General features: G+C 39.9%; 1 protein-coding gene across 1 annotated transcript in view; it reads right to left on the reverse strand.

Moving 5' to 3' along the window:
• LOC109867644 (chemokine-like protein TAFA-5) overlaps positions 1-11,820 on the reverse strand; it is a 109,968-nt gene extending 98,148 nt beyond the window's left edge. Inside the window, exon 1 of the mRNA XM_020456897.2 lies at positions 10,876-11,820. Within this exon, the coding sequence (XP_020312486.1) occupies positions 10,876-10,966 (91 nt within the window). The 5' untranslated portion in view covers positions 10,967-11,820. The remainder of the gene's footprint in view (positions 1-10,875) is intronic.
• Positions 11,821-15,436: the final 3,616 nt, after the last annotated feature.

The raw sequence follows: 15,436 nt of genomic DNA on the forward strand, positions 1-15,436 counted from the left end.
TAGTATCAGGACAGATCACAGGTTGTCAACCCAGTTTTTTAACATAAATAATTGGTAGCAGCTTAGCAAATTACCTATGTTCTACAAAGACGGGGACTGCCAAATAAATTGATCCTAAAAGGAAAGCTAACACAGCTGCAACAAGAAACCCGTTTTCAGCTATGCCACTTTTCTCCATCATGGAGGGCCATTAAAGATCCGTAAAGCTGATACAGTCCTTGAACTGAGGCATTGGTTACCAAAGTTGTTGGAGTGTGGGAAAAAAGCATATGGCCAAAGCTCTAAATCCAGACACAGGTGTTTTATACAACAGCCTTCTGTGTGTTCTCTTTTCAACTCCGTCTGCTTATTTGTAATCAAATGGCAGAATTTTTCACCATCTCCTCTATCATAGTCTAATTTGTGACGACCCTCCCACTCTGTCTGCAGTATTCTCTCTTTGTTCTTGTTTCCTTATTAGGATGCCGGTGGGTGGAGTTGGGAGGGTCGTCAGCTACATGGGAAACACCTGGGCCCGGTGTCTCCCAGGATAAATACACCACTTCCCCATTCATGGAGGAGACTCTCTCCATGCAGACACCTTTATAGATTTTGTTGTGAATCTTGGTGGTTTTTGGTTGTTTGCTTTGGCACCGTTCAACACCCTGCATTATCACATTCATGCATGCAAAACACTCACTTACACTACTGATTACTAATTACACACACCATTGTATATTGTACTTAGTTACTTATTTAATAAATATGTATGTTACTCCTTATCTCCACGTTGTCTCCCTTTTGTTACGGGCTTTGAGCCGGTTTGTGACAAATTCCACTGATTTCAAAACTCGGTCCTTCAGAAAGTGGAGAGCAACAGTTATGCAGTTCTACTACGTAATATCTTTCAAAAAAGCTGTGTTAGAATGTATTACCTACACATACTGACCAGCTCATGTTATACAGAATTGATCTACATGGCAGACCAATTTGAACTCATCTCTCAGCATGTCCTGCCCACTCATTATCTCAGTAAATCATGTCTAACGAGAAGGTTGCTCACTTTTTCTGTAGCTAAACCAACTACGTTTGTAATTTAACAATTTTATTCGTCTTTACAGATAGCATACAAGTTTATTTTTAAGGCCCAATAAAGTTTACACGTTCCAGAAGGCATTTCTGACAAAAAAACACATCTTGATAAAAAAAGGCCTGCAAGTCAAATGTTTCTCACTTTCAAAGTGATGTGTAATTCCTATTGAAATCTAGAAATATTAACTGTTAATCACCCACAATCTGCATTCAGGAGTAGCACCAGAATTGCTGAATGAGACTACTTAAATCATCTAAACTGGCACAACCATTTCAGTAATGGGTGTAATAAGTCCAACTACTAACAGATTGGAATAGCTTAGAATGTTTTTTATTTATCTTTGTGTAGCATAACTCTAATCAACCAATCAATGTATAATGCAAAAACACAGATATTAAAAACAAACAATTCAGAAAATCAACATGCTAAAGAGCATGCTGGGAAATATGATAATGATGGGCGTGGTTTGGTTTAACACTGGTTATTAACACCAACACGGGGGTTATTTAATACCACTGATTGTTCATTTAACTCCTGAATCAACAATATAAATGTTACACTGAAAAATCCACACTGTAAAACTAACCAATTTGCTGTGCACCATACAATACAATGCTGCTTACGTCATATTCCCTTCTATTCTTCACTCTCTGCTCAATAAAATCACAGACAATATTCATTTGAAAGACACAAATCATGGCAAAAATATCCACTATGTCAGTACTGTTTATGTAAAATGATCAAGGGAATACCAGATATTTGCACAAATATTCCCAAATGTTGAACCAAATGTGATACTTTTCCAATGCTGTTCATTTCATATGAATTAAAAAACAAATACAATTCCCCTGTTCTGCTTTGTAAATCAAAACTCTTAAGAATTTTTCAAGAAATAATCAATTCATGATATTTTCAAGTCAATTCATGATATTTCAAAATAGTTCTGATTTGGTTTTGTCACAAAATGAAATCAATGTCCACATGGTGTGACAAAAAAAAAAGAGTTTGTGCAACATTGCACGGTGAGGGTTATCTTGCAATGAAGAAGTACAGAAGACATTGCTGGAGCACATGGTCTGAATAGACTAAGCTTTATTAGAAATATGAATGAAAATTTTAAATTTTTCTGCCAGTTCCATAAAAGGGGTTAGTTTCTTGGTCCTTTGGTGTGACTACATAATTTAAACAAAGTGGATAGCAGAGAACACGCCTACTGTATACCCTCACTTCTTGGTTGCAATGCAACTGTACATGTTTGCAAACAATTAAATCTGAGATGTAATTAGGAATCTGAGCATGGTACTTTCAAAGGCCTAGCTTTCCACCCCATATGCCCACAGATGCAGACAAATGGAAGCTTGTTGGCTACTCTGCTTCCCTTGTCACGCCCTGATCTGTTTCACCTGTGATTGTATCCACCCCTTCCAGGTGTTACTTATTTTCCCCAGTGTATTTATCCCTGTGTTTCCTGTCTCTCTGTGCCAGTTCGTTCATCTTGTATGTTTAGTCAAGTCAACCAGCTTGTTTTTCCTGTACTCCTTTTGCTCTTCTCTTTTTCTAGTCCTGGTTTTGACCCTTGCCTGTTTCTGGACTTTGTACCCACCTGCCTGACCATTCTGCCTGCCTTGACCACGAGCCTGTCTGCCACTCTGTTCCTGGACTCTGATCTGGTTTTGACCTTTTTGCCTGTCCATGACCATTCTCTGGCCTACTCATTTTGGATTATTAAACATTTTAAGACTGCAACCATCTGCCTCCTGTGCCTGCATATGGGTCTTGCCTTGTGCCTTGATATCCCTGGCTTAACCCAAGGAGAGAAGGTCACAAGAGTTTCCTTAAAAGCTGTCTGGGTTTAAAGATCTTCTATTGTACAGAAAGTGAATAGCTTAATCAATTGATAGTGACAGCATTAGATTACTTCCCAAGCCAAGTCTATTGTTTGTCTCCTTGGCTATAGAAGGTTGAAGTGCAGCTTCTGAATGTCAAAGAAACTAAACAATGATATCCCCATATGCATCGGAGTCACGTATTTTACAGCTTATTTCTAGCCTAAAGCATCACGGACCGAAGCACTGTTATAGATCACTTTATATAACCAGCCCGGTTTTCAAATCTTCAACATATTAAGTTAACAGTGGGTAGGCCTGTGCCTTTTGCCATTTTTCTTGACTAAAAGGTAGGCCTATGGCATACCCTCTCATACCACCTCAATTCAAATCCTGGTTTTAACTTAAGAACCTTTTACTACAGTGGGCTAAATCAGGGTCACACAGTGTTTCTTGGTAGTCTTAAACAAATCTACTTTGAAACAAAAGTATACAACTCACACACATGGTTATGGTCTTTAAAAAAGAAGACGCATGTACAATGTCAGATATGGAGTTGAAATGTATTCAATTTTGATTTTGCACCCCAATATTACACTTTATATACATCACAGAAGACTGAAATATAGCAAAACCGCTGAAATAGAGCACCAGATTTTCAGCATGTTTTTAAAAATAATGTTTAATTCTGAAGAATATTAATATAATTCCACCCATGAGGCCACTAGAGGGCAATTTGGTCATTTGACCAGCCCTTCACTGACACGGAAGTAGGCTATTTCAAGAGTGCATGGTGGGTGCAGGAGTTGGCCAACAAATGTATGGATATAGCAGCCTATAGCCTAATTTCTTCTTTCACAGGTAGGCCTACCTCTTATTTCTTAAATATGAAGAAATAGGTGCCAACACAAAGCCCTCTTGTCTCAATGTCTCATTAAAATGAAGACAGTTTAAATGAATTATGCTTCCTCGAATTTGCCTACTTTCCGCACCATGAGCTGTCCATTTCTGATTGATTGTGCCGTGGCAGTTGCTTAACATTTCAGCATGACAAGTTACTCAATAACTCTGATAAACACATCATGGGCAAGAAACATATAGTTTTTATTCAAATCAATTATAATAGTAGCAAGCTATCAAAGTTAACCTCCAGTCCTTCTTCTCATCTTCGCGCACAGTTTTTCAAACTGAACCGCACATAGGCTATAGATTAGTCTACGTGGAAGATACATACTTTTTGGAAATAGGCCTAATTAAAAATTTGACTCCTAAATTGCCCCAAAAAAGTTTTGATCAACAAGAGTACAGCAGGCCAGAGCTCAGGGTGAGAATATCCATTGCAGTGTGTAATGCAGCCCAGTTTTATTTACACCATCCCAGCAGAGCAAAAATACTTTTCTTCAAAATATAACTTTGCTCTGTGCTTCTCCTAGGATGCACTTTGTAGATTATAGCCTATAGGCTATGGATCATTTGATTGAGACTAGAGTTTGACCGATTAATTAGGGCCGATTTCAAGTTTTCATAACAATCGGATATCGGTATTTTTGGGTGCCGATTTGCCGATTATAAAAATAAAAAATAATAACTAGGCAAGTCAGTTAAGAACACGTTCTTATTTTCAATGACGGCCTAGAAACGGTGGGTTAACTGACTCGTTCAGGGGCAGAACGACATATTTTCACCTTGTCAGCTCAGGGAAGCCAATCTTGCAATCTTACAGTTAACAAGTCCAGCACAACTCTCGTTGCACAAGGAGACTGCCTGTTACGCGAATGCAGTAAGCCCAGGTAAGTTGCTAGCTAGCATTAAACTTATCTTATAAAAAACAATCAATCGTAATCACTAGTTAACTACACATGGTTGATGATACTACTAGATATTATCTAGCGTGTCCTGCGTTGCATATAATCTGACTGACCATACAAGCATACAAGTATCTAAGTATCTGACTGAGCGGTGGTACGCAGAAGTAGGCGCGTAAACATTCATTCAAACAGCACTTTTATGCGTTTTGTCAGCAGCTCTTCGTTGTGTGTCAAGCATTGCGCTGTTTATGACTTCAAGCCTATCAACTCCCAAGATGAGGCTGGTGTAACCGAAGTGAAATGGCTAGCTAGTTATCATGCGCTAATAGTGTTTCAAATGTCACTCGCTCTGAGCCTTCTAGGAGTTGTTCCCCTTGCTCTGCATGGGTGACGCTCCTTCGATGGTGGCTGTTGTCGTTGTGTTGCTGGTTCGGGCCGAGCAAGGAGAGGGACGGAATCTATACTGTTACACTGGCAATACTAAAGTGCCTATAAGAACATCAATAGTTAAAGGTTAATGAAATACAAATGGTATAGAGGGAAATAGTCCTATAATTCCTATAATAACTACAACCTAAAACTTCTTACCTGGGAATGTTGAAGACTCATGTTAAAAGGAACCACCAGCTTTCATGTGTTCTCATGTTCTGAGCAAGGAACTGAAACGTTAGTTTTCTTACATAGCACATATTGCACTTTTACTTTCTTCTCCAAAACTCTGTTTTTGCATTATTTAAACCAAATTGAACATGTTTCATTATTTACTTGAGGCTAAATTGAATTTATTGATGTATTATATTAAGTTAAAATAAGTGTTCATTCAGTATTGTTGTAATTGTCATTATTACAAATTGGCCGATTAATCTATATCGGCTTTTTTGGTCCTCCAATAATCGGTATCGGTGTTGAAAAATCATAATTGGTCGACTTCTAATTGAGACCACACTATAGAGCCTATAGGCACACTTGATATTGCACACCCAGTAGAGAATCAGAGATGAGGGGCATATCGATGTAGCCAAATAAGCAACTAATTCTAAAACACTGAGAAATATTGACATTTCATCAATTACAATTTACATGACGCTCCCCTGGACTAGACTGAAAAAATACTAAACCTTTTCCTTGACTGAAATGTAAAAAGCATGACTCTCCCTCAATTTCCTCCAGGTACAGTTTCTGTACATTTCGATTCATCCCTTCACAATAAAACCCAAATGGACCATACAGAATGAGATGTCCAATGGTGTGACAGCTTTCTTTCATTGGTGTAACATGAAGATGGTCTCACGCCAGAGGAAATTGCTGTCACTCTGGACATAACCCATCAATAAACGTATAAAATGACCTTTTTAGGCTTATTATTCATCAAATAAAATCTACAGTATGATACCTATTCATATCCTTTTGCAATTTCGATCCTTATAAGTTGTTCTGAGTGCAAATTCTACATACTTATTCTCCCATGCCTGGTTCTCACTCCATGCAGGTGACTAATCTTCCAGCGACCTCAGGGAAATGTCTCTGCCACCTGGGAACGTTCAATTTTCTTTTACCTGGCCCTATTGATTGTGCAGGTGGATATTAGGGCCTGGCTGTGCTGCTCATACCCCTGGTTCTCACATCCTGCATTTGACAAACCATCTCCTTGGTACCACTCTGACTGTCCCAACAGCTTCACTTCTCCTGACCAATTGACATATGTGATACACCCTGGCAGGGCCCCCATCGAAAGGGCCTCTTTTGGAGAATGTTCACCCCGCATCCAATATGCCCTGACCGACCTCACTCCGAGCGAGACCCAGTCAACCCGCCTATCTTTGTGGTCCTCCGATGTTATATCTGTGCGGGTCATGGCACGCCCAGGCAGCAATTCCTAAGTCAGAGCAGGGCAGGGCAGGGCAGGGCAGTTCAGTACATGCCAGCATCAGAGACACATTACTTTTCTAAAACTCTGTCGTTGGCTCCATAGTGTGGTATACTCCTTTACCAACTCTCTAATATATCACCTCTCAAGGGGCGACTTGGTTCCCACGGCTTCGGCTGTGGGCAGGTCAAGGCCTCCTGCAGGGTGCACACAGGTTAACCTCAATGCTGCTAGGGGCTACCTGGTTGATCCTACCAGTAGCATATGCTTGTCTCAACGATTATGCCATGCAAGTCTGTAATCACATGACCAGTACATTGAAACTGCTAATGGCTCATCAGTTATGGATCCTTTCATCACTCCAACGTTAACTGTGGAAATTCTAGAGCTTTACATGCCAAAGAAGATTGAACTTCGATGATGGGTGCATTTATCAAACCCAAAACCCTTGTGGGGTCGTCTTGGGTGCCCCCAAAATTGTTTGTGACTCTAGATAACCTCAAGCTGATTGCATGCCCTTTGTGGCATCCCTATCAACTTTTGACGCTAATTCTGTGATACTGTGGTGACCACAGGAAATGGGGAATCAGGGTTCGATTCCAGAGAGTAAGCCTGAGAAATGGCTACAATACCCAAGGATTAAGGCAGCAGGCGTGCAAATTACCCACAGCCGACTGGGAAGTTTACTAAAAATAACAAAACAGCACTCTCTCTCTCTCTCTCTCTCTCGAGGCTCTGTAATTGGAATGAGTACACTTTAAAATATTTGACGAGGATCCATTTCTAATGTTTAGAAGTTGTCTTTTACAGTGGTCAGAAACTTCTGAAAGCATCATTATGTTTTAACTGTAGAATGTGACTGCCTGTCGTGTCCAACAGTGTGACATAATGTCCTATGTAGAGACATTGATAAATGAAAAGGAATAGAACGTGTTGTCTTGGACAAAATGTAAAAATAATTGTTAAGCATATGACAGGTAACATCATCATAATACACAAGTAAATTATTATATATATATTTTTTAAATCTACGTTTGGTTAAATTCTCAATAATCTTACACATAATTTAATATGGAAACACTTCGTTACCGTCATTGTACAAGGAAATTATGTGTTTTTCAATTGAAATTCTGGAATATGAGGACTGATTTATATACAGAAGTAACTAATAATGTGTAAAAATAATTTTTGTGTCTTTTTCTGAATCATTAACTTTCCTTTATATTGACATTAAATAACGATGTCACACCAGAGGACAAATTCAACGCACTATTGTATGAAATGGTTCGTTCAAGCCCCAAAGTTGGGGCTTGACCAACTTTGGGAAACGCTGCAGTAGAGTTTAGTTCAATACAGCACATTACAGTCTACTCAACTCTACTGTGCTCTCCTGTGTACTGTACTGAACTCTACTCCACTTTATTCTACTGTACTGTGCTCTCCTGTGTTCTGTACTGAACTCTACTCCACTTTATTCTACTGTACTGTGCTCTCCTGTGTTCTGTACTGAACTCTACTCCACTTTATTCTACTGTACTGTGCTCTCCTGTGTACTGTACTGAACTCTACTCCACTTTATTCGACTGTACTGTACTTTTCTTTACTGTACTCTACTGTGCTCTACTGTACTATAATGTACTGCACTGTGCTGTCCAAACCTGTGATATATATATATATATATACATACATCTATGATTGGTTCAGATTGACCGTTGTCGGTCGGTGCTCAGTGTTAGTAGTTGTCAGAAAGCGACAGAAAATGTGACAATTGGAGAGAGACAGAGAGAGAGTCCAGACTTTTCGCACTCTTGCATTGACCACCAGATGACAGAAAGAGAACGAAAACAGTTACTGTAATCTGAACTTTGATTACCTTGCCTCCTCAAGAGGGAAGATCATTACAGTAACTGGAAAATATCTTAAATATATGTGGGGTTTTTGTAATGACATTTCAAGGAAATATTTTTTAAACTTGCAGAAGGCAGAAAATATATCATATACTTAATATGTGTTCAGTAGTTGGCAGGGGTCTTAATTTATGAAAAATATAGACTAATCTTTCATTTGACATGCTCCCATGAACACATGTTAGTGCTCATGTGTCCTTTTATATGAAAATGACCTTAGGCCATTATGGCAACTACCCACTAACCTCGTCCATTCAAATGAATCTTATAAAGAAATGTCTCTAATCTCGTAAACAAAATTGGGAACTCGCACTTAATCTCTTGGTAAAACATAGGGCATGCATGGGAGAGCAATTACTGTTCACAATGGGTCATTCTGCACTGTAAACATAGAAAAGGTCTCAAAACAGCATGATTGCTTAATGAAAAGTAGTGCACTTAAGATGAGATCTGGTGTTTGAATATAAACCAAAGGTAAGTGTTTTAATGCACAGAATGTGTTTTCAAATATAAATGACATCCCCTGAAACACCCAAAGTGGTTCTTCAACCTTAATATGGGTGTTTTTAAGAGTGTTGTGAAAACACTGAGGGTTTCAGTGCATGTAAAATGTAGCATCAAAACACAAAAACTGTATTTCTCATTCAATTAATGGTTTAAATATTGATTGATGATTTCAGGGCTGAGAATACTTTGATTTATTTAGCTTTATTTAGACAGATTATAAACAGAAGGGCCAGTACGGCTGTACATTTCGTTGGAATTGTACCCACTCAACCACACTGTAAGAAATGAATGTTGGGGTGAAATGAAATTGTCAACAAAAACAAACATATACTTAATAAAAATGCAAGTCAAGTGAGAAAGCAAACGGCTTAGACACGGCACCCCCTCTTCCCCACCGTCAACTAGGGTTCAATTCACCACTCCATCTCTTCAATCTGTTTATCCCCTCTCTCATTTCATAACTGTCTCAATACAGTGACAAAAATACCCCCCAAAATATATATATATTTTTTAAATGTATGCAAGTCATGTCAATGATTTGTTTAAAACATTATAACATTATAGTCATTTAGATATAACGGTGTTTAGAAGCTTCAGAGAGAGGAAAAGACACCAACAAAGAAGATATCTAATTCGGCACTACACAGGACTCGAAACACCAACATAATGTTTTCAAGCCTTTCCAGTAGTGCTCCCAGTCCCTGGCAAGGTGTTGTATAACACTCAACACACCATGTTAGGTTTCAAAACATCTCTGCACGATGTGTTTCAATACTCCAGCAAAGTTAAGGTTTGGTTTCCTTCAAGTCAGTGGCAGCTCAGTTACCACTAGTTTTGGTGTTACAAAGCACTTCATTTTACCAGTGTGCTTTTCTCACAAAGATTCAGCAGGAACATGGGGTGAAGGGGGATGAAGGAATGGTTGTGCCATTTATTCCTACAAAGCCCACTTGCAGGGGAAAGAGACACGGTGCGTCACCCATTCTTCCATTCCAGGCACCCGTCACAAAGCAGTGGATTACCCACTCACCAGGAACAAGCCAAGTTAATTGTTTGCAACAGCTCTCGCCATCACATTCCTTTTGGACTCCAATCTCCAAATTTGATGTAATTATTTTCTGGCACAATTGCATTAGTGGACACCAATCTTATTGTGAATTAAAATGATGACCATTAAGTGTGTGCAACCACTGTTGTCTGTAAACGTATGATTACAACAGACCCTTTCAAAAGCCAAAACATGTGGCTGGCATTCTCTGCAAATGTGAATGTAATTTGGAACATCGAACTGCATGTACTGTGTGTATCGAACTGAGTACTGTATGTATTAGTCACCCCAAAAAAATCTAATAACATATCATTACAATTGACCCCTGGCATTGCACATCAGTATGACTCTGGTGTCATCTATTGAAGAATAACTAAATCAATAATTTTAACGAAGACCTTTCTAGCTCTCAACCCACTGCCCTAAAACATCACTCTCTCTCTCCCTCTCCCTCTCTCTCTCTCTCTCTCTCTCTGTCTTTCTCTCAGTTTTCTTCATTTTGTCTCTCTCTCCTCATCACTCACACACACACACGTCATATATATGCACCAGGCATACTATTTACTGTAATATTACCTGTTGAAATGTGTATATTTGATTAACTACAGCTTACAAATCTATGCATACTTAAAATCATTATTTTAGGGGACATATAGGTGTCTTATAGTTGAAACACAGACCACCAATCATCTTCACAAACCAAGTACTTAGACCAAACCGTATGCAATAAAATTGCATGAATACAAAGTCTTTGAAAAGGATGCCATAGTTTTTGTAAAATAGAACGTGTGTTTCAGAATAATGGTCTACAATGGCAAGAAGAGATAAATAAGGAATTACCTTCTTTTAGAACATGTGAGTGAATAAGGAGGATAACGAAACAGCAGATTGCAGCTCCCGTTAAAGCCCACGCTAGTCGGATGAGCTGCATCGTTGAGAAAGAAAAGTCCAAAACACCCAAAGGAGAGCGCGGTCTTCAGCAGCAGGCAGGAGTAGTCTACAATGACAAATCCATTTTTGATCCAATGCAGCGGTGTTGAAAAATGAAACAAATATCAGTTGGCAAGTCCCTAAGGCGACTCTGTGGGCTTGAATTCAAAGTAAAATACAACATCGGCACAATCCATGAGAGAGACTTGATATGATCCCTTCAATTCCAAATGAATGCAACCTTTTCGTTCTTTAATAAAGATAGCGGAGAGAAAAGTTCAAGTCGTTAGACCATCAATCACATAATTACAAGTGAGAGATTTTCTCACGGGCTTTTCAAATTAACCTGCTTGTCACCGCAAATTCTTCTCTGAGGTTCGAACGCAGTGACTCGGCTAGCCACACTCTCCAGGATGCCTATATGACACGGCTGCGCCACCGGACCACTTTGCAGCAATTCGGTAAAATTAATTTTGTCTCGATATTTACCGAATTTGAGATATCACTAAATAGACAGTAGTTGGTTTGCGATACGTCCATCTTCGCTGTTTCCAAGTTAGATCAACCTTCCTTGTAAATTCCCACAACTGATAGATATGAAGTCGAGATGAAACCACATCTAATAGGACCTCATTGCTCACCGACAACGCTGAGCATCAGGTCCAGTGCCATTCAATGCTAAACCCCTGATAACTTGTGAAATTAATGATGGGAAGCTCGTGCGAGACATTGCTGCGTCACTATGCTGATCACTGTACCTATTGGGTTTGCCCGGTTCTAGGTTCACGAGCGACTTTCACTGCGCTCTACCTGACCGTGACGTCCACGCAATTTAAAGTGTTTATCTCCGAGCAATTCCACAGACCGTTTACGATTGATGGCAGATTGGGGGGCATACATGCAAGTATAAACGGTGCAGGCTCCGATTTAAACATAGATATGTGTATACGTTTATTGCAAACCACAACTAATTTGAACAATATTTACTGTAGTGCCAGTAAAATTATATTTTGGCTTGTAAAATGGTATGTATATGAGAAAGATTTAATTAGACAGTATCATACAAATGGGCAGAAGGACACACTAATTCACAGTCAGGATTTTGAGAAAATCCACACACACTCACAAACACACAGATTAAGACCAACCAACCTTGACAGAATCCTGGACAACAAGGACAAAAATGGAGCAGGTGAAAGAGGGGGTAAGATAAGTGTTGGAACATATGAAAATCAGTCAGGGAAGGACAAATGTATGAAATCCTTACTAACAATTACTCATACAGTTTGTATGTCAGTGCTATGTTACCTCTTTACACTTGTACAAAGTGCATTTGAGATCAGAAGTTTAACACCCATTGCGTGTGCATGTCACACATGGCTAGGTGAACGGCAAAATCTTAATTGAGACAATGCTGAAACATCAATCTATGGGCAAATCAGAGCCACATTTTCATTTGTTCCGAAATCAAAATGAAAGAAAAGTTATCTTGCAAATTCAGCAGGCTATGGTGTGAAATAAAATACAATTGTCACATGTGCCGAATACAACAGGTTACAGCGAAATGCTTACGTACAAGCCCTTAACCAACAATGAAGTTTTAAGAAAATACAAAAAAAGTAATAGATGAGAAAAACGAATAATTAAGGAGCAGCAGTAAATAACAATAGTGGGGGTATATACAAGGGGTACCGGTTAAGGTAGTTGAGGTAATTATGTACATGCAAGTAGGATTATTAAAGTGGCTATGCATAGATAATAACAGAGAGTAGCAGCAGTGTATGTGTGTGTGTGTGTGGGGGGGGGGGGGTGCAAATAGCCTGGTTAGCCATTTGATTAGCTGTAGAAGCTGTTCAGAAGCCTCTTGGACCTAGATTTGGGAGCTCCGGTACCGCTTGCCATGCGGTACCAGAGTGAACAGTCTATGACTAGGGTGGCTGGAGTCTTTGACCATTTTTAGGACCTTCCTCTTTTAAAATTGCAGCTTTCATTTTATCGTTAATGCCATCTTTAGTGTGCTTATCAATGCACAAGCACCTTTTTTCCCCCATTCCTATCTATATACTTTTGAAGTAATACAAAAGCTTTACATTGCATGAAATTTAAAAGAATAATAATAATAATAAAATATTGAATTAGTCATCTTCCTCAAATGATGGGATGATGACACAATCTTTGCAAGAGGGAGGGAATATTATTTCATTGGTGTTCAACTTCCGGCTCAGTCATTTCTTTCAGGGTAAGTGGAGTTAGCCGTGAATTATACTGCCCGAGAGCAGGTTAGTTTTGAAGGATTTGTTGCCATAGAAATTTACCTGTCTAAAATGTGAGCCACTTTCATATGACCGGTTATCCCGAGTTGAACTCAGAGTTCACCAAAGTTACCTCAGTAACTGCTCAAACCTGCCTTATTGGATACCCCTTTGGTTAAAACATGTATTTATCTCAGGTCACATCAATTTCAATCCCACTCGTGTTAACCCCACTAAAATCAACATTCAGATATAAAACTCACAACACTTTTTTACCTCAACACCGAGATTTTAACACCTGAAAATGTACTGTGTGCATTTATACTTGGGATATTGCTTTTCAAAATTAAAATAAAAAAAATCACCAGAGGACATCTTTACAGATTCGTTCAAGAACCCCTCAACTAACCAAAGGTGCAAATATGAACCATTGACTAGCAATTGTCTCTTTAGGAACTCAAAGGATCTCAAGGGTTCCTCAAGTCACCACTCATTCTAAGAGTTCATATTGGAAAGTATTTTTCAGTACGTCACACAATGGGATATACCGTACCTTCTCAGAATATGCTTGATTCCTGATTTATATAAATTAACACCTGCCACAAAGGCTCTTCATTAAGCTGGACATTAAAAAGTTTGCCCTCATCAGCAATACTTTATTTTCAATATTCAGAAGAATTCCTCACATAATGTAGATTTTACTGGCCTAAGAGTTAATATTCACTTCATCTTGTCTCAGCAAAAATGTGATATAATGAATTGGTCTGCTGCATAATGTATTGGTTCATGAAGTGGTAATTCAAACTTTGGATGGTCTCTCTGGCTCTTTCCTTTTATTGCACTACTGCATGTTTTTACGCTCTTGTCCGAAGCTACTGGTTGTAGCCCTTTACACACATACCCATATAGGGTTGAAAATGGCATATTTGCGCACGGATAAATTGGAACTCAGTGTCTAACAAAATGCTATGAATTATGTCAGAGCTCAGGCTCTAAACTGTATGGGTTTTGACTGACAGTTACTCTGAACTTGAGCACCGCACACAACATGAAGTTGTCCCCATCTCTCTCGCTAATTGGGCAACATTTGCACATTGTCACGACTATCACCAAAGGTGGCTCCCCTTACCTTTCGGGTGGCGCTCCACGGTTGTCGCTGCTACTGATCCCTTTTCCCCTTTTCGTTTTGTTTGGTCTAATTGGTTTCACCTGTTCCTTGTTTGGGGGTTTGGGTTGGGGTTATTTAAGTTCAGTTAGCCCACCTGTGTTCGTGCAGGCTTGTTTGCTGTTTTTGGTTCAGGAGTGTCCTGTCAATGATTTTCCACTGTACTGCGTATGTACCGGTGTTGTACATTTTGGAGTGTTTTATGCCTGTGTTCGGCGTTACCCTCTTTTGTTCGCTGTGATTGTTACAGAATAAATGATTTTTTCCGAATTCTCTGCTCTCTGCGCCTGACTCCACACCCATCACTCTTCGAAGCCTCCTTCATCATACGTCCATCCCCCATCGCATCGGCGATGGATCAGATGATGGAGAGGATGGACCGATGGGAGAGGAGTGGTCTCCCTACTTCCCCTCCAACCCCCCCACCTACAACGCTACAACCTCCTCCAGCGGTATCCGGAACCAGCGCATTGCTTATTGAGCCTCCGGGGGAGTAAGATGGAGCGGCGGCGGGGTGCCAGGGATTCTTGCTCCAATTTGAGCTTTACCTGGCCACCGTTCGGCCGGCTCCCTCGGACGAGGAGAGCGTGAGCGTCCTTGTTTCTTGCTTGACGGGTAGAGCCCTGGAGTGGGCCAATGCCATCTGGAACGGGCCTGACTTGGCGAAGGGTTTTAGTTACCCACTACCTCTCATCGCTACGGCGGTGGAATCATTTCACAGAGCGCGGTTCTTCACGAAACTGGAGCTCAGGAGCGCGTATAATCTGGTGCGTATTCAGGAGGGAGATGAGTGGAAAACTGTGTTTAGTACCACATCTGGCCATTATGAGTACCTCATCATGCCATATGGGTTAAAGAATGCTCCAGCCATCTTTCAATCTTTGTAGACGAGATTCTCAGGGATCTGCACGGACAGGGTGTGGTGGTGTATATTGACGATATCTTGATCTACTCCGCCACACGCGCCGCGTACCTGGGTGGCTGCTGGAGCATGACCTGTACGTTAAGGCTGAGAAATGTGAGTTTTCAACACAAGCCGTTTCCTTCCTGGGTT

This window comes from Oncorhynchus kisutch, linkage group LG22 (assembly GCF_002021735.2).
Source record: "Oncorhynchus kisutch isolate 150728-3 linkage group LG22, Okis_V2, whole genome shotgun sequence".
In the NCBI taxonomy this organism is placed as follows: domain Eukaryota; kingdom Metazoa; phylum Chordata; class Actinopteri; order Salmoniformes; family Salmonidae; genus Oncorhynchus; species Oncorhynchus kisutch.